Source organism: Ovis aries, chromosome 26 (assembly GCF_016772045.2).
Source record: "Ovis aries strain OAR_USU_Benz2616 breed Rambouillet chromosome 26, ARS-UI_Ramb_v3.0, whole genome shotgun sequence".
Lineage (NCBI taxonomy): Eukaryota > Metazoa > Chordata > Mammalia > Artiodactyla > Bovidae > Ovis > Ovis aries.
In genome coordinates, this window is record NC_056079.1 from 18,550,274 (window position 1) to 18,577,328 (window position 27,055).

Genomic DNA, 27,055 nt, shown 5'->3' on the forward strand with positions numbered 1-27,055 from the left:
TAGCTATTGTTACCACAGTGATTGTCCCTCCTCTGAGGAAGTAGGCACAAGGCTCATTAAAAGCTTTAACAGGGAAGAGGCAAAATGTATACAAGGATAAAAAATGTATATACATTTTTACTTAAAAATGTTGCATTTTACCAGAGGTAATTATCAAATCAGCCAAATAATCCCATACCTTTGTTTTTGAAATTTAACTGCAGCAGCTTGAATTTGTTATTATGAATGTATAATCTCCACTTCTCCTGTGGGTGTAAATCACTCCAACCTAATTGACTTTTTCTTTCCAATAAATCAGCAAGATTACCTTTTCCTTATTAAACTGGAAAACTTTTCAGGGAATAATGTGAAAATGCTTAACAGGAAGGCTGAACACCAGTAATACTTGAGTTCAGAAAACAACGAAGAACAGCAAGGAAACAACTTTTTACTGGAATCTGAGTTAATAAATAGTGATCAAAGAACAAACGGCAAAGGACTGTGTGAGTTACAACAGAATGAAAATAGAAATGAACCTGGGTTTCCAGTCTGAAACTATTATGCAATATGATTAATGAAGCTAACATCTTACACATTCAAAACTCCTCTACAATTTAAAACAAAACGAACAGCTCGTTCAGAGGATAACTGATGCTTACAGATAAATTTCACAATTTTGCCCCTCAGGGAATAATTTTGTGTATTTTAAAGGTCAAATAAACTGTTTCATCTTGGCAAATATTGCCACTTTTTTCTATAAGAAAAATCTGGCTTCTCTCCATATGGTAATTGAAATGACATTTAATCCATATCTTTATAGGTAAAATTTTATTATCGTTAGTACAATAAAGCAAAGCTTCCACTACACTTTGGTTTTACTTAATCTTAATGTGAGCATTACTGAAATTAGTCAAAGTACAAAAATTTTCTGGATGAGCACAATAGTAAAGGTTAAAAAATCAGAGATATATTTTTATAAAGATATAGTATTGGATCTTTCATAAAAATTCATACAAATAGGGAAAAAAGAAAAATATCAGAGTATTAGAATTTGTCCTTGAATCTCCTTTTTTAGTTTTCCTTCCAGTTAAACTGATTTCCTCATCTATTTAGTTCTGGACTGAAGCCAGAATCAACATTGTCCGTTTTTCTAATCAAATAGCAGAGAAACAATTAGAAAGCCTGAATGCAGATAGAGGAGCCTGGAAGGCAGAGCAACTGGACCTCGCCTAAGCCGTGTCTCTGACTCATTTCTGACTTTAGGCAAGGTATTTAACTTCTCAGCACTTTGACATAATTCTAATAATGCTAGTTTGTTTCATAGGTACGATATTAAAACACAACTCAAAAAACAACTGTTGGCTGTTGAGAAAGATGTTGATTAGATAGATGTCCGCTTCTGCGGCTTGGAAAAGGAGATCAGAATTACATTTTTTTCCATTCCTGATACATTTTGAATAAATTAGATGAGAATTTGATGTAAATAAAAAGATTTGCAACTTTAAATACAGAATAGAAAACGAAATGGACCATGTTATAATTTTTACCTCAGAAGTAAAAACTCCAGATATGTTGTTCTTTCTTTCTGTCTTTTGGAAGTCAAACTTACTTGGCTTTTTAAGGCTTTCATTGAGTATACACTCTTGAGATAAATAACAAAAATACTGTTATATTCCATTACCAGAAAAAAAGGTGGGGGGGTGGAAATTAGAGGGAAATAACCCAAAGGGAGTCTCTAAGTCTATGTTAAGGGTAATTGTTTAACTGTTTTACATTAATATGAGACCCATTAATATGTGTGAGCACTGCCATCTGAGAATGCCAACTGATTAAATATGCTTCCTTCAATAACTTTTTCTTTTTAATTTTTCTATCTTGTATCCTTTCATAATAGCTCACTTAAAACATACCATTTTTGAAATTTTACATGCTAGTAATGTATATTTGTTTGGTGATTGTGTTTTTAAAACTTACATGTTAACTATAACTTTATAGCCCTAAAGTTAATATTTTGCCTTTAATTTTAATTTACTATAATTAATTAACTTAAAAATGTTTATTGGGAGGAAATTAGACTTAACACTTTGAACAATTTATATCAAATAATACAGTACATCAAAGGACCACCATTTGAAACTATTTCAATTTTATAATAATTAAAAGTTTTGAGACAGCCCAAAGCAAAAGCATTGTAAAATAAATACAACTAATTGTATAATGAGGAGTGAATAATCTGATAGCTTCACCACAAGCCAGATTTGCAAAACAATAATGGTTACTGTAATGAATGATGGAGATGAGAATTTCAAAGCAAGTTTCTTATACCTAAATATTTCTTCAATATTGTAGAAGATGGGTGGAGTTACTAATAGAGGCACTAGGGAATTTTAGAGGTCTTAAGACAGTCTCAGGAATTATTCTAAAGATGATAAAGTAATGTAATGACTGTTAAAATATATATAGCATTTTGAAATGCCTTATTGTTTAAAGATCTGCCAGACCAGGGGCTTCTTCCTTTCTCTGAGAAAGATCAGATTTGATTATTTTAATGGCAATGAGTTGGAAATTTCAGGAGAACAAGAGAAACCTGCCAAAGCTTTTCACCGGCCCTTTATTTTCTACAAATCTAATACATTGCAATCTGTATATATGTTAAATAATTTCCCAGTATCTCCCAGAGCACTTTCAACACACACTTTTACTTGAACAAGAGCCAGATTCAGATACAGATTTAAGAACATAATTTTTTTAAATTAAAGTATAGTTACTGGTATCTTCAAGTGTATAGTAAAGTGGTACAGTTCCCTGTGACTTCCCAAGTGGTTCAGTGATAATGAATTCACCTACCAGTGCAGGAGATGCTTGAGGTATGGGTTCAATCTCTGGGTCTGAAAGATACTCTGGAGAAGGAAATGGCAGCCCACTCCCAATGTTCTTGCCTGAGAAATTCCATGGACAGAGGAGCCTGGCGGGCTACAGTCCATGAGGGCGCAGAGTCAGACATAACTTGGTGACTAAACAGCAACATAGTTCCTTGTGCTATATATTGGGTACTTGTTGTTTACCTATTTTATATATATTGTGTTGTGTATATGTTAACCCCTAACTCCTAATGTCCCTGCCCCATTCCCCGTTGGTAACCATAAGTGTTCTATGTCTGTGAGCCTGTTTGTTTGGTAGATAAATTCATTTGTGTCATTTTTTTTTAGATTCCACAAAAGTGATATCATATGATATTTGTTTCTCTCTGTCTGACTTTACTTCAACTTAATGTGATAATCTCCAGGTTTATCTGTGTTGCTGCAAATGACATTATTTCATTCGTTTTATGGCTGAGTAATATTCCATTATATCTACACAGACACTGCATCTCCTTCATTTGTTCATCTGTCCATGGACGTTTAGGTTGCTTTCTAACTATACTTCAATTTTGGGGAAAAAAAATAACAATTTTTAAAGCTCTCTTTTTAACCTAATTTATTCATTTCTGAAATAAAATACTTTATTTTATTTCCCACAAATATATAAGAGAATCTGATGAACCAAACAAAAATATAATTTCAGCAGATAATATTAAAACAAAGTGAGGATGGCAAAAGTTTTCATAACTTAGTTCCTGACTCCTGAATATTGTATCTGATAGCTGCTGGAAGTGAATTAAAGTAACGAAGATCTGGTTGCTATTATATAAGAAAAATGAGATTACTTTTCCTACTGGAAAGAAAAAGGAAAAACCCCAATCAATAATCCATTCACTATATTGATTCTTTTCAGTCAGAAAAACAGTATGACTCACATTCACAAATGGTAGTAAATTTTTATACTAAGCTTCTAAGGTAATGTGAATCTCCTTAGTAAAAGTCTGTTTTATTTCTTTAGGCAAATTATTTTCCCTCTCTGAGCCTTGTTTCCTCAAATGTTGATGACATTTGACCAGATGATCTCACTTCCTTTAATTATATTTTGACCGTGTGTTTTAGCCTCATGGGATAATACTTTCTACTTCTAAAATCTCTTTTATGTGTTTTAAAATAACATTTTCTATTTTTTGTCTTTATTTTCTTTTGCTTGCTTATAATAAAACAATTATTCTTGCTTCTTTTTTTTTTTTTGTATGATTATATGTAGAAGACTATTACACGTTAAGAAACCTCCATTATGTGGACGGTTTTTTTGGTTTGGTTTGGTTTTACTTTTTGCTACTTAAACTTCATGATAAATTTTAAAATTAAATAATAAGTGACCATAAGAGTATAAATGAGATTTTTTTAAAATGGCAGCATAACTGTTGTAATTTTGCTCAATAAATATATTTACTACCAACTGAAAATAAGAGTTCAAACTAATAATTTATCATGAGATAGCTATGATAATGGCTTTAGCCCCATTGGTGAAGTGCAAGTCACTCAGTCGTGTCCAGCTCTTTGCGACCCCCTAGACTATACAGTCCATCAAATTCTCCAGGCCAGAATGCTGGAGTGGGTAGCCTTTCCCTTCTCCAAGGAATCTTCCCAATCCAGGGATCGAACCCAGATCTCCCATATTGCAGGTGGATTCTTTACCAGCTGAGCTGCCCATTAAGAGCCAAATTTTTAATATTTCAGGTATTAAGTTTTCCATTCTTTTTTCCTTTGGGGATTTTATAAATCCAAGTATCTCTTCTTAAAGTAATTCTTTTTCAGCAGCTTTGCGAACTCTGCGATGTGCTTTTGGTTCTGTTGTTGACATTGAATGCAAAGTGCTTTCTCCTCTCTCTTTCTCCTCCACCTTGTCAATCCCTGTCTTTTCCATTTTTCTTTACTCCTTTCCTAGTGGGGTTTTGTGAGAAAGAAAAAAAAAACTTATGTGTTCAATCCAACCCAAAGTCCCTAACTCCTTCTTAACCCATATTTTCAAAATATACTTAGTTCGTTGTTTTCCCCCTGACAAGGATAAGCACAGGGAAGGAAGTATGTCACTGGGAACAGACCAGTTTTATGCCAAGGAAATCACATTTTTCCCCTCTGAGAAGGATTTTCCCTCTTGGGAAACTCTAAACTTATATTGGAGTCACCACAATTTCAGTGAGATGCTAGGATACAACAGTTTCCAAGATGTGGCCTTTGCCTTCAAAAACTCTATCTTAAACAAAATCATGGACAAAGGGAAGCAGTTGGAGAGAGACATGTGAAAAGCCGACCAGATGACAATTCCATCACCTGGCACAGTGCCTGAACCATAGCACGCAAGCGCACACTGTTCCCTGAGTGAATGAATGCTTTATTGGTCTGTAAACATAGTATGAGATCACAGTGGAGGAAGTAATTAATTTTGTCTTGAGAGTTCATCTGGAAAAATTGAGCTTTTATGTTTAACTACATATGGCTTCATGTATACTAAATTTCTGTTGTCTTTCTTTCCATTTTAATATTTATTTTAATTTCTTCCCCCAAATATTGCCTTGATGAGGCAGCTATATTTTATCTTCCCACAGCATGTGAGCCAGTGCTGAGCGGCTAGCTGATGATCAGTTAGCGCTTGCTGGTCCCACAGTTCTCTAGGACTGCTTCTCATTAGTGCTGCTGTCTCCTCTCCTGCCAGGCTGACCTAATGTTCCTTCACAGGAGCTAAAGGCTTCCTACCTGGAGGGTCCATGACCCCGATCCTGCATTCTGCATGGTTTTCCTTTCTATATACATATACGCCTGTTACACAAAGGGACGCAAGATGCACAGAGGTATAGAGGCCCTGCTCCTTGACCTTCTCCAGTGAAGATCACTCTCACTTCTAAACATGACTATGACTTATCCGTTCCTAAGTCCTGTGCTTTGTGAAGGAACATTAGGTATTCAGCGACTTGACATCTCTGATCTACCCATTTGTAGGATGAGGATAATAGTACTTGCCTTAGAGAATTAGTTGAGGATGAAATAAGATGCTTAGAAAATGCATAGCCCAATATTGAAAATGGATAACCAACAAAAACCCATTGTATAGCACATGGAACTCTCCTCAATGTTATGTGCCAGCCTGGATGGGAGGGGAGTTAAAGGGAGAATGGATATATGTATATGTGTGGCTGAGTCCCTTCACTGTTCACTGGAAACTATCACAACATTGTTAACTGGCTGTACCCCAATGCAAAATGTTTTTGGTGTTAAAAAATAAATCAAAATTAGAAGAAAAAAAAAGTCTTTGGGTCAAATGCATAGCACAATTCTAGGTGTGTAATAAAAATATACATCAGCCAGAAGTAAAATTGTGTGAAGTAAAATTTTATGGTTTATCTAGGAGACTCTTTATTACCCTCTGTAATGTGCTGCTGCTGCTGCTAAGTCACTTCAGTCATGTCCGACTCTGTGCGACCCCATAGATGGCAGCCCACCAGACTCCCCCGTCCCTGGGATTCTCCAGGCAAGAACACTGGAGTGGGTTGCCATTTCCTTCTCCTATGCATGAAAGTGAAGTCGCTCAGTCGTGTCCGACTCTTCGAGACCCCATAGACTGCAGCCTTGCAGGCTCCTTTGTCCATGGGATTTTCCAGGCCAGAGTACTGGAGTGGGGTGCCATTGCCTTCTCCATCTGTAATGTGCAAATTTCACATATTCTAAAAATTTACATTATATATAGTAATGCTTCCCAAGATGCTCGTGCATGCTACTTGCCCCTGAATTTAAGTAATGCCCCTCTCATACTGTAGCTGTTTGTTGTTGTTGTTGTTTTGTATGGCCCCACAAGGATTGAAAACTACCTATTTTGTTAAAATAGATTGAAAAAAATGTGTCTATTAAGTCCCTAAATCGTTGCTTCCCAAACTTTGCTGACCATTGGAAAAAGCTGGCAGCCTTTTAAAAATTCTAAGGCCTGACTGCCACCTTTAGACATTCGACTCAATTCCTGGACATGGAAATGTTTTTAAAGCTCCTCAGATGATCCCAATGGGCAACAAAGTTTAGGACCCACTTTTTTAGTTACATAGAAACTCAGAAAGGGATACATGGAAAGGACCTGTGGTCATAGGTTTTATATGAATAAAAATAGGCTGACAAATAAATAATTCAGTTAATTTCAGGTTTTTTTAGCAGCAACCATAGGCATAAATTTTCTTAGAATATTATGCAGATATTTCTGTCCTGTTAGGCTCCTGAGCTTCTAAAATTTATGAGAATTCACAACTGGTTGGCATAGAGAAGTTATTTTGAGGATGAGCAAAATTTTTCATCAAGACTCATGACTTCATGATTGATTTTAAGAATAATCTCAAGAAGTGGTAGAATTAATTTTCCTCTACAACTTTAAAGAGAACTTCGGGTTTTATTTTATCTCATTAGCTGCCTACATGTTAAAACATTAAGGAAAGTAATTCATATCACCTATTTGTTGTAACTTTTTTCTTCCTTTTTCTCAAAATAAAAACAGGCTTCCCTGTACAAAATGAGTAACTAATCATTTAGCACTTATCGAATGCCAGGGTATACAGAAAAATTAATATCAAAATGGCCACAGTCCTACAAAGTAAGAATTATGATGTCCATTTTACAGATCAGGAGCATTTTATAGTAAGCTGTGTGAGGTCACACCACTAGGAACTGACCAGCCAAAAATATGGAACCAGGTCTTAGTGCTTAAAGAGTCTGTGCCTTTTCCACACTTCAGAGAACCATAGTCTTTCCTCTGTATTTGCAAGCTGCTTCAATTCTCTACAAGGTAACAGTGAGCATCCTTCTGTGGGGGGAAGCCTGGGAAAATCCAAGAGAATTTCCTTGGCAACTCACAGATTAAACTCAACCTAGAGCTGTGTCTGACCTCCTGGATCACATTGAGTCAAGCCAGCACTGGTCTCATAAAAAATTCACAATAAGTTAAATTCTCTTTGTTCTTACAGTTCTTCCAATGGGAAAAAAGGAGAAGATGTTTAGTTTCATCCTTGTCACCACTGCTCTGCTAATAGGCAGGGGAAGCTCGGTAAGCTTATTACAAAAACTATTATATTTTTAATTCCTGCTTTGATCTTAATTTTCTTTTGCAAAAAAAAAAAAAAAAAACTGTAGTAACTTGTCACTGAAAAAACTAAGGAGGAAAAATGAAAAAGATTTGTGGAAGCACTTGCCATGTAATAGGCACTTATTAAGTGCTTTAAAATTTTTTTAGAGTAAAAAATCAGTATTCACACTAAGTCTTCTCGATTTACTGAGGTTATTTGGGTGGTTACATGGTATTAAGAATTTAAAAGCTCTTTCAGATTTACCTTGAGCTTTGTAATATTGGACACTGTCCTTGTAAACCAAACAGGTTATTTGAAAGTAATTGAAATGAACTTATGCCTCCCTCCATGAATGAAAGTGAGAAAACACCCATTTACTCAAAGTTGTAGGAGAAAGAAAATCCCTAATTTTTTTAAAGGTCTTTTTTTTCTTTGATGTGGACCATTTTTAAAGTCTTTATTGAATTTGTTACAGTATCACTTCTGTTTTATGTTTTGGCTTTTTTGACCACCAGGCATGTAGGATCTTAGCTTCCTGACCAGGGATCAAACCTGCAACCCCTGGTTTAGAAGGTGAGATCCCAGCCATTGTACTCCAGGGAAGCTCCCCCACTAAGTTTTAAATAAGTTTACTAACACTGTATATATAGTTACATAAAAATTGAACATTCTTGCCCTGTAATCCTTTAGTCACTTTAAATTATATTCAGTTCAGTTCAGTTCAGTCACTCAGTTGTGTCCAACTCTTTGCGACCCCATGAATCACAGCACACCAGGCCTCCCTGTCCATTACCAACTCCCGGAGTTCACTCAGACTCACGTCCATCGAGTCAGTGATGCCATCCAGCCATCTCATCCTCTGTCATCTCCTTCTCCTCCTGCCCCCAATCCCTCCCAGCATCAGAGTCTTTTCCAGTGAGTCAACTCTTCACATGAGGTGGCCAAAGTACTGGAGTTTCAGCTTTAGCATCATTCCTTCCAAAGAAATCCCAGGGCTGATCTCCTTCAGAATGGACTGGTTGGATCTCCTTGCAGTCCAAGGGACTCTAAATTGTATAGTTCACTGTTAGTTCACTGTATTTAACAGTATCACAACCAATCTTCCACTGTTAGAAAGCAAGGCAGAATTCCATATGCCATAAAATGACTTTGCTGTTCATTTTTTAGACAGGCGTGACTGAGGGGGCTAAGCAAATAATTGGTTCAGACAGAATGAATCAAAGAGTGGTGAGGTGAAAGTTACGAAAATACAAAATAGTCCTAGAGATGAACTTCTTTGGTGGTCCAGTGGCTGGGAATCTGCCTGCCAAAACAGGAGACACGATTTCGACCCGTGATCCAGGAACATATCACATGCTGAGAAGCAACTAAGCCCGTGTGCCAGTTACTGAGCCCGTGCTCGAGAGCCCCGGAATAACCACAACTGAAAGCTGTGTGTTGTAGGGCCGGCGCTCTGCAACAAGAGAAGCCGCAAGGAGAAGCCTCCACACCACAACTAGAGAGTAGCCCCTGCTTGCCACGACTAAAGAAAGCCTGCACTCACCAACCGACAAAGACCTAGCACAGCCAAAAGTAAATAAAGAAATGAAAATTTTTACGAAAGAGAAATAGTCCTAGAGAAACAGCCTGGAGAGAGTTGGTGATTTGGGCCTGGAGATGGGAGAGAGGGGGCCTCTATTGTCATTCTCATTCACTTGCTGTAAGACTTTCAGTTTTGAGGTTGAATTTCTATTTTTGCATTATAGGCCATAGTGAAAAAACATACCTCTTTCTTTTTCCCAAATAGGATATCTACTGTTCAAACTGCCTAACAGAGTGCACAGAACACAATAGGTCCTCCAGTTTATAGAAGAAAGATATATAAGGTGCTTCCCTAGAGCTCAGCTGGTAAAGAATCTGCCTGCAAAGCAGGAGACCTGCCTGGGTTCAATCCCTGGGTTGGGAAGATCCCCTGGAGGATTATGGAAGGAGGAATATATATAAGGTAGTAGATAAAGATAGGAACAGGAAGTTATGTGAATATAAATTGAGAAATATACCTGACTCTAATTAAATGCCTATAAAAGGAAATAATATAAAAGTAGTGTAAAGCACTTACATGTTAAAAATCATAATTTCTCAGCAAAGCTTTGCATTTATCACAGGAGATCATGACATGAGCTGCAAACAGAGATGTCAGAGTAAAAATGGGAAAGTGGCAAAAATTTGTGTTTTGTCCTTTTTTCTCATGGTCCCTTAGTAACTCTCCCAGTGTTGAATCCTTAAGAGCCTTTATTACAGCTTCTTGGTCTTAGTAGCTCTTCCCAGGAGACCGACCTCCGCAACTCCCCTTCCCAACTCACCGCATTCACTTTATTTCTGGAGGAATCTGCTCAGTAAGATGCCACTTTAGAAAGGAGCTGATAAACTCATTCATGTGCGGCATTCTTGGGTTATTTGCCTTTGTTAAAGATAGTAGCTGATTCAACTGAAAAACTCAGGCTTCTCCATCCCTTTTTTGAAGTCATTAAGGGAAAAACACTATACAAAGTTAAGTGACTCCAGTCATATTTCTAGCAACAGGTAAAAGGGTAAGATCCTCGGGGACAGGAGGAACTGAAGTAGCATCCTTTATAAAGATGGCCATGTGTCATCAGGTTATAAGCATTCAGATATATTTTTAAACATGTTAATACCAAAAGATCATTCAAAAGCCTCGTTTATTTTAGAAAGTGCAACACTAGTCATGCATAAAGCACTTTCCTGTTAAGAAAGCACTCAGGAGAAGACACGTTGAGATTGAGAGCAGGGACCTTGAACTGGATGTGAATCCACTGAGAATTTTTTAGCAAGTTTACTCAAAGATGCGCTCTTTCCTATCTCATGGAATTATTATGAGGATCAAATGAAGCAGCGACTCTAAAGCTCTTAGCATGGTCATTCAGATTATAGCATTTTTTAGTTCAAAAATTTCTTATTCTGGTAAGCCATAATTCCTTTTTCTTCAAATACATGGTTTTAGGACCTCTAAACACTTCCTGGTTAGAATACTATGCTGAAATGGGAACTGGGGACAAAATTGAACCATAAATTTAGCAACTCATTCCGGGGGCTTATTTTCTGTAAGACGAGATGCACATTATTTTGCAGGCTCTGGAGAACTGCCTCCAGGAGCAGGCGCGGCTCAGAGCCCAAGTGTACCTGCTGGAGACTCGGGTCAAGCAGCAACAAGTCAAGATCTCACAGCTTTTGCATGAGAAGGAAATCCAGCTCCTTGATAAAGGAGAGGAGAATAGTGTCATTGACCTTGGAGGCAAGAGACAATACGCAGGTCAGAATTTATTTTTATTTCTTTTTCCTTAATTAACTTTTTATTGGGGTATAGTTCATTTACATAATCTAATTTTCTCAAGTGTTTCAATAACTTAACACTGGGGCTTCCCTGGTGGTCCGGTGGTTAAGACTCCACCCTTCCAAGGCAAGGGGCATGGGTCCCTGGTCAGGGAAATAAAATCCCACATGCTGTGCAGCCTGGCCAAAAAAAAAAATTTTAAGCCAAAGCTTATTAAAAATAATAATAATAAAGATTTTTAAATAAAAAATAAATGTATGACACAATGGTAAGATAGATAATAAAAAGTGAAAGTCGCTCAGTCATGTCTGACTCTTCATGGAATTCTCCAGGCCAGAATACTGGAGCAGGTAGCTTTTCCCTTCTCCAGGAGATCTTCCCAACCCAGGGATCGAACCCGGGTCTCCCACATTACAGGCAGATTCTTTACCAACTGAACTATGAGGGAAGCCCCTAAGATAGATAATAGACATCCTACGTGACTGTTTGGGGCGTAACAGCTAAAAAAATTCCAGAAGTCAGTAGATCTGTATTTAATATTCTTCACAGATGTTGTAAGCATGGAGGAGAAGGAGAAATAAACTATGAAATATAAATCTAATTCAATTTTACTTTATTTTTCAGCATACAGGAAAACTACTAGAGAATCTATCAAGAGCAAAAAAAAAAAAAACAACACTCAATAAACAAAATATATAATAACAAATTCTAAGAAAATATATAATATATTTAGCATAATATATAATGTATAAAATGTATAAAAATTTGATCACACCAAAGGGTATGTTTTTGGTCTCTTTAAATTTAAAAAAGGTTAAATATTTATGTATATGATCCATAGAAATAAATTTCTTTTTTCTTTTTTACAAGTTACTGTATTATTACTAAATCAATTATTTTCTGAATCCTAATTCATCTCATAGTAGGAAACACCTAATTACACACAACCTGGCAATTTTTGAAAACAATGCACAAATCACATGATTTTTATATAATATAAATGTACTTTTTAAGCTTTTAGGTGTGATTGAATTATGTGCCTTTATTAAAAGATTAGTCTACCAAGTTCACACTAATTGTTGACAATCAAAACAGGCTTTTAGCATCATCTGTTCAGCCAACACGACCACTAATTTAACCATGTCCCCTTGTGCAGGAGCCCCCCAGTATTTATGAGACAGTATCTCAAAAGGCAGTATGTGTACTGTTTAAAGTAGAGACTCCAAAGCCTGGGTTCAAAGTCCAGTTGCGCATGTTGCTAGAAGTGGCCTTTGAGCAAATTACTTGACCTCTTTGTGCCTCTTATTCCTCATCTGTAAAATGGGAGTGGTAAGGATACCTGTTTCTTTGGTGTAAAGATCAAATAAGTAAATAGATCTAATGAAATGCTTACAAAAGTATTTCTCATTTGGCTCAGTGAATGCCAGCTCTCTACCTACATTATTATATCTTCTCTCCTTTACTTTCAGAGGTGAGAGCCCACCAATCCTCCCCACAGCAATACTGCAACTTCCTCTCTCTCCTCTAAGTCTCATCTTATGTTGCCTGGGGGTGAGGATGGCATTCCTGGCATTTCCCAGCATGCTCTGTGGCATGTGGCTGAGCTCAGACTGGCCTTCCTTTGAGTTTAGAATGTGGAGGTACTTAGTGCCTTTGGTTCTCGGTCACCATTCTGGGACAAAAGGAAAAAGTTCATTTGGCAGGCTGGCACGTCCCTTTGTGAAGCTTCAACATTTGTGCCTCCAGCACGACTTGCTTTCTGCTTGAGCAGAGCATATTCACCTCACCCAGTTTAACACAGTGTTTGTCAAACTGAGGGCAGGAAGCCATGGCCTCACTCTAGCATTATGTAAGTATCCAAAAATTCTTTTTTAAACTCCCGTGAACACAGATCTCTTTAACCCTACCCCTCTTCTGCCTATTCTCTAGAGTGGTTGAGTGAGTCAAAACATTTTGAAAATTGTAGTTTGAAATGTCTAGTTAATATTTTAAACCCTCTATTGCTTGAACTTTCTATCAGAGGAAAAGTCACATTTTCCCTAGGCAGGCTCCTTAATATATTTGGTATAAGAAACTGAGCTAGTGGCATTTTTTTTTTTCTTTGTTTGGGTTTTGTTTTTGTTTTTGTTTTCAGTGGAAATCTTTCCTCTGAATCTTAAGTTGTGTTTGGCATTTTCCTCTGCAAAGATCAAAAACTTTTTAAAAACTTAAACTCGGAGTTGGCATAAAGTAAGAACAAATAGAAAATGTTGGCTTAAAACTCCATATTCACAGAGTTTTCCAGAGGCAAATGTTATAGCTAATTATTTCCATATTTGCTTGGGAAATAGTCTGAAGCTTGTGAGTCTTTACTATTCAGCTGTTTGGTAGATGGTTAAATGTAAGCAAAGTGCTCTTTTCCTAACAAGCTTATACAGAGTGAAGTAAGAAAGAGAAAAATAAATATTGCATATTAACACATACATATGGAATCTAGAGTAATGGTACTGATTAACCTATTTGCAGGGTAGGAATAGAGATGCAAGAACAGACTTGTGGACACAGCAGGGGAAATAGAGGGTGGGACTAACTGAGAGAGAAGCATTGATACATACCCTCCCATGTGTAAAATAGCCAGTGGGAGGCCACTGTAGTGCACAGGGTGCTCTGTGACAACCTGGGGGTGTGGGGTGGGGTAGAAGGGACGCTCAAGAGGGAGGGGATGCATGTGTACTTACGGTTGGCTCACCTTGTTGTACAGCAGAAACCAATACAACATTATAAAGCAATTATCCTCCAATTAAAAAAAAAAAGTAAGTGGAAAGAAAAAATCTGCTTACTCTAATGAAAAATGCTGTGCAATGTACTTGACCACAAGATGTAAGCTTCTGAACAACGTTGAACTAATTTTAGATAATCATTTTCACATTGTATTTCTTCTTGTTTAACTGCAAAACAGGATTTTTAAAAAATAATCCAGGATGTGGAAAAGAACACAGGGGCTTCTGAATCTCAAAAATAAATACATGATTAAGGCCTAAATCATTATAAAAATGGACATCTCACCAAAGCAGTAGTATATGATGGGTCTCAAACTGATGAAGGTTTTAGAAAATGACTAAGGTTCTTTATTTTTGTTTATCCGCTGATTCCTATTGCCTGTTCAATCTATTTAATGTGGGATATATTTTATTTGTAACAAAATTATAGACAATTTGGCATCAGAACAATGAAAATGAAGAAAAAATATGCTAAAAGAATGAAATTGTCAATCAGGGCAAGAAAATTTTTATTAGGTACAGTTCAGTTCAGTTTAGTTCAGTCGCTCAGTTGTGTCCGACTCTTTGCGACCCCATGAATTGCAGCACACCAGGCCTCCTTGTCCATCACCAACTCCCAGAGTTCACTCAGATTCACATCCATCGAGTCAGTGATGCCATCCAGCCATCTCATCCTCTGTCGTCCCCTTCTCCTCCTGCCCCCAATCCCTCCCAGCATCAGAGTCTTCCAGTGAGTCAAAGTACTGGAGTTTCAGCTTTGAACATAAAACATTACATTAGTTTCTGGTTTATAGTATAATGACATGATGTTTGTATATATTGTGAAATGATCACTACGCTAAGTCCAGTTAGCATCCATCACCATTTATAGTTACAGAATTGTAGAAAATATTTTTTTAAAAAAAGGAGAAAATGAACAAAATGATAGGGGTAAAATTTGAAAGTTAGTGATGTTAAATTGTAGTATTTTTATTCAAACGTCTGTGATTGGGTATCCTTGAAACTATCTCTTTACAGTGGCCATTCATTCAACTACCCTAAAACCAGAGCTGCCTGGGCATCTAAACAGTAGCGAGTTCGTGTCTGCCATGTGGGTTTCAGCAGTGGCTCAGTGGTAAAGAATCCACCTGCAGTGCAGGAGGATTGTGGGAAACAATCCATCTGCAATGCAGAGACCAAGCTGATCCCTGGGTTGGGAAGATCCCCTGGAAGACGGCACGGCAACCCACTCCAGTGTTCTTGCCTGGGAGAATCCCATGGACAGGGGAGCCTGGTGGGCAACAGTCCATAGGATCCCACAGAGCTGGACATGACTGAAGTGATCTAGGACACACATATCAGTTGTATTCTCTAATTCAGCCCAGATCATCCTAGATGAGACCAATGGTTATTAATTTATCCCACCCTCATGTGATTTACACAGAAGGCAATGGCAGCCCACTCCAGTACTCTTGCCTGGAAAATCCCATGGACAGAGGAGCCTGGTAGGCTGCAGTCCATGGGGTCACTAAGAGTTGGACACAACTGAGTGACTTCACTTTCACTTTTCACTTTCATGCATTGGAGAAGAACGTGGTAACCCACTCCAGTGTTCTTGCCTGGAGAATCCCAGGGACGGGGGAGCCTGGTGGGCTGCCTTCTATGGGGTCGCAGAGAGTCGGAAATGACTGAAGCGACTTAGCAGCAGCAGCAGCACGTGATTTAAGAAACAGATATTACTTTTTGGTGACAAATTGGTAGCTTCAGTGGTCAAAGAAATATCAGCACAGAGAAGACCGCAGGGATGAAATAATAGGAACTTGCAGTTTTTAGCAAAAACATCTAAGAATGCATGGACTCTTAGAAATTTCAGTGGGTGAGTAAAAACTCTGGTGAGACTGGGAGGTTATAAGAATCTAACAAGATTACTATTTTGAGTTCATTTCCAGATGTTCAGAATGATTTATAATGCTGTAAATCAAGATAATCTGTATTCAATTGTTTGGTATTATATTTCTACTTTCATTTTAGTGCCATGAGAGAAAAAAGTTCTGTCCTGTCTGATAAAGATATGTTTCACTTAAATATACTGTAATTACCTAAAACATAATTTCAGACTCTTCTAAAAAAATCAGAAATGAGAAACCATATACCTATTTCACCATTTTATTTTTTCCATGATCATATCAAGAAGTCAGATGATAATTATATCATCTAGAAAAAAAGAACTTCCAGTAGCCACTGGAAGATGTACAAGATTCAGTTTTAAACAGCTGATTATCTACATCATGTATTTATCTGTCTCCATTAGTATTGAGTAATCTCATTCAGAGGCTCCCTTTAAAAAAAAAAAAAAAAGACACATGACAAATATTACATTACTTTGTTTTCCAAACAGATTGTTCAGAGATTTTCAATGACGGGTACAAGCAGAGTGGATTTTATAAAATCAAACCTCTCCAGAGCCCAGCAGAATTCTCTGTTTATTGTGACATGTCTGAAGGAGGAGGATGGACTGTAATTCAGAGACGATCTGATGGCAGTGAAAACTTTAACAGGTGTGCTAATTATGATATAAGGATTTATTTGGAGTAGGAAATATGAGGTTTACAAAAGTTAAGCCTCTTTATTATACCTGAAGTGCATTAGAACTTCATTTTTTCTAAATAAAAGTACATTAGCTAATCAAGAAGATATTGTGGGTAGGGGTAGAAGTGTGCACCTTGGATACTGCAAAGGTCTATTTGGATTTTGCTAAAGTCAGCTTTCACTTTCATTTTTTAGAGACTGGAGTGACTATGAAAATGGCTTTGGAAATTTTGTCCAAAAAAATGGTGAATATTGGTTGGGTAATAGAAATCTTCACTTATTGACCACACAAGGTAAGGTTTACCTTATACCAAATTCACTGGAAATACAACAAAGGGAACACAACTGTTTTTCACTAAATCCTAGACAATAGAACTAATTCAGTAACTACTATGATTTGCAGATGGCCAATAATCCCTTTTGGGAAATAATCTCCTTTGTAAAAGGTGGCTGCTTAGACCTAGGTTGTGGGAGAGATATTTCTCACATGCATTTTTTCTGTTTCTGGGAAGGAAATCTACTGTCATAATCATTCTTTTAAATGACTTATATGACTCAAAACATATATTGTATGTATAACAAGCCACTTATGAATTTAGTGACTTAAAACAACAGCTCTTTATTATTTCTCACAAATATACAGGGCAACTGGGTGGTTTTGCTCATTAGGGCTGGGCTCTGCTGATCTCGCTGGGCTTGCTCATGAGCTGGTGATCAACTTCCTCATCAGCGGGAGGCTGGCTGTCCAGCTCATTCCACATGGTCCGTCATCTTCCAGCTGGCTAGCCTGGACTTGTTCTTGAAGCAGAAGCAGAGTTCTAAGAAAGAGAATGAAAGCACATAACTTACTTGAGACCTAGACTCAGCAATGGCACACAGTCACTTACACTGCCTTCCGTTTTGGTGAAAGCAAGTCACAGGACCAGCTCAGATATAAGGAAAAAGGAAATAGGCTTAATGGGAGGACTTACAAAGTCCCATTGCAAAGGGAAAGGTGAAGAATTGAGGAATTATGGCTGTTTTTGGAATCAAATACCATAAAATATAAATGTTCTTATTCCCATCCTCTTCCAAATCTTAATTTGAAAAACTTGCAAGAGATTTCAACCTACCACCTAGATTTTACATCAATATTTTAATCTTGTAACTTTTCATCTATCCATCCATCAATCCATTTTTTTTACATTTCCAAGTATATTACAGACATCTGTATCATTCCCTCTATCTGCTTCTGCATGGATGTCTTTAACTAGAGTTAGACATTTGTTTAAAGTATCACTAGCTTAATATTTTTCAAGCTGCCCTTTTCCATGTTCTTTTGCTCCAATCCTTTATCTTCCTTATCTCACTTTCTACCTGAGATTGTAGTCAGTTCCACTCAAACCTGACTCTTAATGTTTCATAAAAGGCAATTGTATTGCTCAAGAAAGCAAGTTAAATCACACTGGCAAGGCACTAATTGTAAGAGCAAGGTTTATTCATTCCAAACAAGTTAAGGAAAGTGACTTGTGTGTCTATATTCATAATAGTATCATTATAATTATAGAGATCTTGGAAACACCCCAGAAAAGTAACTTAGAGAGGATGGATAATCCTAGAAATCTAAAGCTTTCTTTGTACGTTCTTCTTATGGTCAGTGTTCTCTAAATTTCAAAGTATTTATTATCCTACCTGTGTTTTATGATAGATATATAACATTTATCATACCAATTCCTGTTTCTTTTACATATTAATATGCATCTGGTTTGTCATTGAAACAATGAAAACCCCAAGAAGTAACCCTTGGATCCTTCTAAACATACAGAATTCAAACTTATTAATTAATAATAGTGAAGGACAGGGACACTTGGTGTGCTGCAGTCCATGGGGTGGCAAAGAGTCAGACATGACTGAACAACTAAACAACAACAAATATTATTAATTAATTATTTAAAAAATAAAATATTATTTTTCAAATTATTATTAAGTATTTATTTGTCCAGATGCACTTTGGCAACATATCTGCTTCACATTTTCACTGGTGTTTCAGGCTGGCTACTCTTCTGGTAGCAAAAATGTATTTATGAGTTCCAGGTGTCACAACTGCATAGAACATCATGCCAAGGAAAAAGAGTGACTTTCTCCCTACATTTCTTTTCTTTCCTTAAAAAAAAAAAAAATATTGTGGCTGTACCACAATATCCCCCATGTGCAGCATGAGGGATCTTAGTTCCCAGACCAGGGATAGAACTCATGCCCTGTGTAGTGAAAGCACAGAATCTTAACCACTAGACTGCCAGAGAAGTCCCCCTACATTTCTTAATTATGAGAGCATTTAAAACTAAGGAGTTGCCTCTTTAAAATAGCTTTATCCCCATTATATAAATTTTGGCTGGAAGTGTTTGCAATAAAGCTAATTTAGAAATGATCCAAAATTGAATTTTTATTTACTCATTGACTAAAGAGATATTTAGATGGTTACCTTAAAGTCTAAACCTCTTCTATAATGCAAAGTACTTATTAGGAGCATTGATTTAGCCTTTATTTCTGCTCTAGTCCACTTCACAGTCTTAGCTCACATAACATTTACTACCTTTTGATCAGATTAAAGTGGCCTCTTCCTTGAAATCCCACTTTAGAGAGCTCCATAGGTCAAGGACTCTGTGGGGCCAGAGTCTCCTAGACTCACTCTGGCGATATAGAGTCCAGCATTCTCTACTGAAGAAGCCTTGACTTTGTCTCCAGGACCTATTCATGCCTTTTCTTCATCTGTCCCCCGTAGGAAAATTGTACATCTGGTGTGTGCACCCCTAAGTCTGAGGGGAAGTGAAGAAACAGCTTTTATTTTGGATGTCAACAGAGCTTAATGTGCAGTCTGGAATGTCCATAAGTGTGGGCAAGGCCCTTTGCTCTGTGTGATGGAGATTGGGGTGGGACAAGAGAGCAAGCTGACCGTGCGCCAGGTCTGCATGACCTGCTGCTATGTTCCAGCTTGGAACTGGGAGGAGGCTAAGACTCTGAGTTCAGACCTGATCTTACTGGTCATTGTGAAATTTTATTTATCAAAGTAGAACGATTGAATACAAATATATTATCTGACTGTCAGTTTGATTTATAACTTTCTATATTCCTAACAATAGTTCTGTTTCTGAAAGAGTAGTCTTTGTTATTTGCAAATGATGAGACAGTGAAGAAAAGCTGGTTACTTGATGGCATCAACTATTTCAGTCATTATTTAATGTTGAAGATCAGCATCCTTACCAAAAGTAAGAAAAAAAAGTCAGCTTTTAAACTTCATAAAACTTTTGTTTATTCACTATTAGATTTCTTAATTTATGTACTGAAAAATGACTTGCTTTCTGTTCTTCTTTGCTAAGTGAATTACACTGGCTCTTATCTATGATAGATCTAGTAGAAATGTTCTACCTTTAATATTACATTCCTAACTTTTTCCAAGTAAAATACACAGTAAAACACGCATGTTGTAAATACAGTGGAGTCACAGTTTATTCTTCGAAAGCTGGCTCATGGTAGAAGGAAATGGTCTAAGTAAAACAGAGCCACGAACTGTTTTTAAGCCTCAGCAAGTAAATGTCTCTGAGTGAACTCAGGGAGTTGGTGATGGACAGGGAGGCCTGGCATGCTGCGATTCATGGGGTCACAGAGTCAGACACGACTGAGCGACTGAACTGAAGTAAATGTCATCTCATACATTAAAAAAAAAAAAAACCTACAATTTCTTTTTTTTCCCTTTCCTAGGAGATTACACATTAAAAATCGACCTTGCAGATTTTGAGAAAAATAGCCGTTATGCTCAATATAAAAATTTCAAAGTTGGAGATGAAAAGGTACTAACATTTTCAAATACATATCGCCACAAATTAATGTGTAAAACATATAATATAAAAGCCAAAGTCAGGGGAAACAAAAATCTGCGATAGAGCCTGATCTTTTATTTATTAAATAAGCCTGTTTTTAAAATAGTAATAGAGAAACCGGGCGGGCTGCACTCCATGGGGTCACAAGGAGTCAGACACTACTGAGTGACTGAACACACACATACACACACACAAAACAGTAACAACTGATCAAGGAAATCGCCTCTTTTTCTTCAGAATTCCTATGATTTACATATTGGGGAATATTCTGGAACCGCTGGAGACTCCCTTACTGGAAATTTTCATCCTGAAGTACAGTGGTGGGCCAGTCACCAAAGAATGAAATTCAGCACATGGGACAGAGATAACGACAACTACGAAGGGAACTGTGCGAAAGAGGATCAATCTGGCTGGTGGTTTAACAGGTTTGATGTTTCATAAACACAGTTGCAATTGCATTGATGATATCTGACTGCTGCTGCTGCTGCTATGTTGCTTCAGTCGCGTCCGACTCTGTGTGACCCCATAGGTGGCAGCCCACCAGGCTCCCCCGTCCCTGGGATTCTCCAGGCAAGAACACTGGAGTGAGTTGCCATTTCCTTCTCCAATGCATGAAAGTGAAAATTGAAAGAGAAGTTGCTTAGTCGTGTCCGACTCTTAGCGACCCCATGGACTGCAGCCCACCAGGCTCCTCCATCCATGGGATTTTCCAGGCAAGAGTACTGGAGTGGGTTGCCATTGCTCTCTCCAGATATCTGACTGGTGGGCATTAATTATAACGTATGCAGAAGTATTGGTCTGCTTTGTAATACTGGTGTTATTAAGTAATCATCCTTATTAGAATCTTTCAGTAATGAAGTAGCTTTAAGGATGTGTTCATTGTGTACCTTAGTCAAGCCTGAAAGATACGTCATAGAGAAAAATCAAATTACTACTTTTATAAAGATTGTTTGCAAATGGAATTATAGGTGAATTATCATAAACAGTGGGTCACAAATTGATGCAAAGAAATACAGAGCATTTTTTACATTCTAATAACCAGGTAGCTCTTCACCTTCTCCTACCATGTTATTGTAAATTTTTCTGTGTAATACTATTTTACATTTCCTGTGACTTTTTCAAAATCATTCACCCAAGCTCCTCTCAATGCATAAATTTCCTCTAACATTCCTGAAACCTAATTCCGTCTTCTGGTTGAATGCTCCAATGTTACTTTATCAGCAAATTCATTCCATTTTTGATTGTACTAAATCAATTTTTCTTTTTTAAATCTTTTTTTGTGTATTAAAATTTTTTGGAGGGTGCTGCACTGCGAGGCCTGTAGGATCTTAGTTCCCTGACCAGGGATTGAGCCCAGACCCCCAGCACTGGTAGCACAGAGTTTTAACCGCTAGACCACCAGGGAAGTCCGCTCTGTCAGCTTTTCTTCACTTTCTGGTACTAACCTGAAATCTTGCTTCTTATTACTTTGTCAGGGTTTTTTTCCTCAGTAGTTACAGAGTAACTGTATTCTTTTTCAACTTAACTCTTCGGGTGCTGGATAAGAAAATATTTACTGTGCTCCTTGACCTTTTCTCTTCTGTAGGCTAGGTATTCCTCATTCCTTTAACTATTCTTCACCCAGGATGATTTCCAGACAATACCCTTTGTTGTCATCACAAAGTTAAGGCAGGAATGGAAAAATTCAGTCTTCCTTAAAAATAACCTGATAAGCCCACTATGTCTACAAAGCAGTTGTGTTCAACTGTTACGGCACACATGGGCCTTTTTTTTTTTTTTTTCTTTAGTACATGGCCTTTGAACATCTCCTTTTGTCTTTAGAAGACAAAATATCTGGACACTTAAACATTCCATTACAGAATCCTTCGTGAGTATGTCTGGAGTGCTGAGTTTTCCATGTAATTGAGGACGAATCATTTGAATTCCACAATCTAAGTTTTAACATTTTTTCATTACATAAATACTTTTTAAGACATAAAGAATCCTCTGTCTTATTAAGTGGAGGTATACCAGACATAGATCTATTTTCCATAAAATCATGAGAATCCTCCTTATGAACATCTTGAGTTATTGTGATGTGCTGATTTTAGAGTCATAGATTTTATGGAGGCACAGTTAGCTGTATATAGTGTGGAATATCAAGTTGAATCTAAGTAGTTGTATAAACACTATTTTATCTGGATTTTGCTTTTTTCAAAGTTTGAGTCCATTTAAATTTTGGTCATTTGTAAAAGACGTAGAACATACACAGCAGTGAGAGGGGAGAGAAAACCAAAGTTATCTATCCTACTTAACAAATCAAAGGTGGTGACAATCTTTTTCCCTTATGGTTTTCTTGTTCTCTTTAAAACCATATTATCATCTTCTCTTTATCCTCCTTTTTCTTCCCCTTTCCTTCTAAGTTAGCATTATGTAAGAATTATCAACATTATATAGAACTTGTCTATAATTCACAAAGTCTCAAGGAACCCTTGCTGCTGCTACTGCTGCTAAGTCGCTTCAGTTGTATCCGACTCTGTGCAACCCCGTAGATGGCAGCCCACCAGGCTCCCCCATCCATGGGATTCTCCAGGCAAGAACACTGGGGTGCATTGCCATTTCCTTCTCCAATGCATGAAAGTGAAAAGTGAAAGTGAAGTCGCTCAGTCGTGTCCAACTCTTTGCGACCCCATGGACTGCAGCCTACCAGGCTCCTCCATCCATGGGATTTTCTAGGCAAGAGTACTGGAGTGGGGTGCTATCGCCTTCTCCGAAGCACCCCTTAATATAACAGAATTCCATACACGGAAATAACAACCATGTTGGTTAATATTAGCAGGAGATCAATACCAAGTACCCACCCAATGAAATGATAAGTGGCACACAGTTCAATGTGGAATAATAAATGATTTACTTGACTTTAAAGGTAGGAGTTCAGGGAAGACAAAGAAAGGCAATTCAGTTGCTGGAGCCACCCAAGGAAACTCCATTATCCTTGGAGTCAAAGGAGATTGTGCGGATGGAAAGTCAGAAAAGCTGAAGAGAAAGCCAATTGTTCCAGCAGCTCGGTGCTACTTCTTCCACGCCTGCTTCTGCTGTGGTTTAACGCCATCATCCTCTTCCTCCTTATTCTTGTTTTGTTCTTATTTTTTCCCTGTCCCATAGTGCTTCCAATTTACATAGAATCTTGGCATTTCTAAGTTTTACCCACCTACTAGGCATTCCTTCTCATCACAGCAAACCAATCACTGAGCGTTGATGTCTTCTCTTCTTTACCAGTGTAGCATCTCATGTGTGTGCACGAGGCAACTTCTTCACCAAGGGAGCCCCATCTACCAACCTAGCCTTAAGTCTAGGCTATTCTAGAACCCGAAACATGCTAGGAAAAGTGGTCTTAGAATTACTAAGGTTTGCTATGTTGACCAGAGTCAGCTTCCTAACAGGATTCAAATCACAGAGTAAATAGAAAAATATTAATATATGTAGTAGATATCTCTAGGAAGATAGAACATGTCAAAATATGTATTTGGGAGGCTCAATCTAGAATATTTTCTCTTTTGACATTACTTTCTCTTTTGACATTACTTTGCAGTTTTAAAAACATAACAGGCTCTTAACAGTTACAGATTTAGCATACATGGTTTTGATTAGTTACATCAATTTAAATTAGGAGGACTGTGGGGACAATTAGTAGGAAAGAATTACGAAGGCTGGTAAGTGAGGCTGGTCAACCACTCAATATTGATGGGTAAATTATATGCTTACTTTGACTCAGTAATTCAGGCACTTTCCATAGATTTTTCAGAACTATTCTCTTGAATGTTCGTCTATGTCCCAGTGTCTGAAATCTTTTCATTGGTTGTAGCAATAAAGAAATATATAGTAACTAGTTTAATAACAATACCCAGAAAATTATCGCTTACTCTTTGTTTAGCCATATTAGGAGCAAAATTTACAGATCCCAAAGAGAAAGGGGGACATTTTAAAATTCATGATACCCTAACCAGTGTATCTCTGTTGGAACAATATAGGTAAAAATAATAAACTCTGCAATTAAGACAGATGATCATTAGTTGATGACTGGAAAACTTTAAATCATGGTTTGGGTTTTGTTTCTTTACCCCCTTTTGAGGTTAGAATAATTGATATACTGGTGACTCAAGAGGGAGGAAGGGAATTGAAATTATGAAAGCTAAGTCTTGGCAGCAGATGGATGAACATTTTAAGTGTAAATTATACAGGGAAGCTGGCAAATGGAGCAGCGCGCCACACCCATACCACTCTGACTAAGGCTCAGACTTACCAGCTCATGCTTTTGTTTGCTTGTTTTTCTTTCTTCCTTCCTGCCTGCCTCTCTCGCCCTCTCTCATTTCCTTCCTTTCTTTCTCATTTAAAGTCTATTAAGAACAGAGCTACTTTTTTTTTTTTTTGATCAATATAAGTGGGACTTCCATGGTGGTCCAGAGGCTAAGACTTTGCGCTCCCGATGCAGGGGGCCCTGGGTTTGGCCCTGGGTTTAGATCCCACATGCTGCAACTAAGAGTTTGCATTGCTGCAATGAAAATCAAAGATTCTGCATGTTGCAACTAAGATCAGGCACAGCCAGATATAAATAAATAAATACTCTATAAGTGGCCTGGGTTTTATCCTGAGAGTTGTTATGGTACTAAAACCCACCAGTTTAAAAAACTCATGTTGTAGAAATCTCTTGGCTTTTGGAGACTGCTAAATATTCTCTTATTCAAAAACAGCACAGGAAACTCCCTGGCAGTCCAGTGGTTAGGACTCTGTGCAATCACTCCCAAGGCCCTGGGTTCAGTCCCTGGTCGGGGAATTAAAATCCCATAAACCACAAGGGATAGCCAAAAAGAAAAAGAAAAAATGGCAGAATTCATAGTTAAAATGTTTTCAGCCATTTGTTCACAAAATAAGGGTTTCAAAGGTTATCTTTCTAGTCTGATTGGTTTGTGTTTATTTTTCCTTCCACTAGGTGTCACTCTGCAAACCTGAATGGTTTATACCACAAGGGTCCCTACACCGCTAAAACGGACAATGGGATTGTCTGGCACACCTGGCATGGATGGTGGTATTCCTTGAAATCTGTGGTTATGAAAATTAGGCCAAATGATTTCATTCCAAATATTGTTTAATTGTCCCTGCTGGGGTTTCATTTCTGCAGTTTATCTTGGTTTAAGTGATTTGAAAAATGTAACAAATCTGAACATTCACATGTATGATGATGGCAATTATCATGTGCACTACTTTTCATTCTTACTTTTCTTACTTAAGGAACTTTCCATACAGCAAATATGTGATACTCACCAAATAAATGTAGATTATGTTAATATCTATTGAATTGCTATGTGCAAAGGGCTCTGATAAGAGATGATGAGCAGAATATAAAATCATACAGTATATATATGACTTGGGAGACAACACAGCATAGATATATAATAAATTACATATGAATGCAGTTTAAAAAATACATGAAAAGAAGTTTAGGAAATGATGGATGGCCAAATCAGCTGTCTGGATGGTAAATATTATGAGTTAGCAATGAACTCAGGTGTCTGACTGCACATTAGAACTTTAAAATACAACCCGGGATCCTAATCACTATGGAACACTCTGTCATATTTTTCAGATGCTTATGTAGACTATACACTTCTTTCAGAACCCTCATTTTAATTCTTTTATTAATCTTGTAAGGTGTTATTGTTGTTATTTATTTGCTAAGTCATGTCTGACTCTTTTGCGACCCTACGGGGTGTAGCCCACCAGGCTCCTTTGCCCATACGGTTACCCAGGCAAGAATACTGGAGTGGGTTGCCATTCCCTTCTACAGGGGATCTTCAAGCCCATATCTCTTGCATTGGCAGGCAGACCACTGAGCCACCAGGGAAGCCCAGGCATTATTATCCCCACTTAACAGAGCTGAGAATTTATGGATCTAAGACGGTTTGACTGCTTAACATTTAGAAAACTAGTAAGTAGGGGAACAGGACTCAAATCCAAGTCTTCTGATGCAAAATCAAATACTTTGCATACAGGCTACAGCTTCTGCCAGCCTGCGTCAGATGCAGAGGACACACTTCAAGTCCACATGAAGCTCAGTCTTTTAGCTAAAGATATACAGAAGGCAATGGCACCCCACTCCAGTACATGGAAAATTCCATGGATGGAGGAGCCTGGTGGGCTGCTGTCTATGGGGTCGCACAGAGTTGGACACGACTGAAGCGACTTAGCAGCAGCAGCAGCATACGCTAACCATAGATCTTCCCTGTACCTCAGATGGTGAAGAAGCTGCCTGCAATGCAGGAGACCTGAGTTCGATCCCTAGGTCAGGAAGATCCTCTGTAGAAGGGAATGGTGATCCACTCCAGTATTTTTACCTGGAGAATCCCATGGATGGAGGAGTTTGTCGGGCTACAGTTCGTGAGGTCACAAAGAGTTGGACACGACTGAGCAACTAACACTGCTACTGCTATATACCAGCCATACAATCACAGAAATGTAAATAATCCCCAAAGCTGATAAGTAAGAAGGAAAACTGTGTGCCTGGGAGCTGTATAGTAGGGAACCTGACCTGGTTCGGAGGAGAGGGGCCAGAGAAGTTTCC

The 27,055-nt window shown here is 37.7% G+C and overlaps 1 protein-coding gene across 1 annotated transcript; it reads left to right on the forward strand.

The window, feature by feature from the left end:
• The first annotated feature begins 1,183 nt into the window (after window positions 1-1,183).
• Window positions 1,184-25,781, forward strand: FGL1 (fibrinogen like 1). The gene is made up of 8 exons (XM_012105811.4): window positions 1,184-1,247; window positions 7,844-7,923; window positions 11,072-11,252; window positions 16,410-16,569; window positions 16,796-16,893; window positions 20,339-20,427; window positions 20,695-20,882; window positions 25,427-25,781. The coding sequence occupies exons 2-8, from the start codon at window positions 7,852-7,854 to the stop codon at window positions 25,584-25,586; spliced, it is 948 nt and encodes a 315-aa protein (XP_011961201.1). The 5' UTR covers window positions 1,184-1,247; window positions 7,844-7,851; the 3' UTR covers window positions 25,587-25,781.
• Window positions 25,782-27,055: the final 1,274 nt, after the last annotated feature.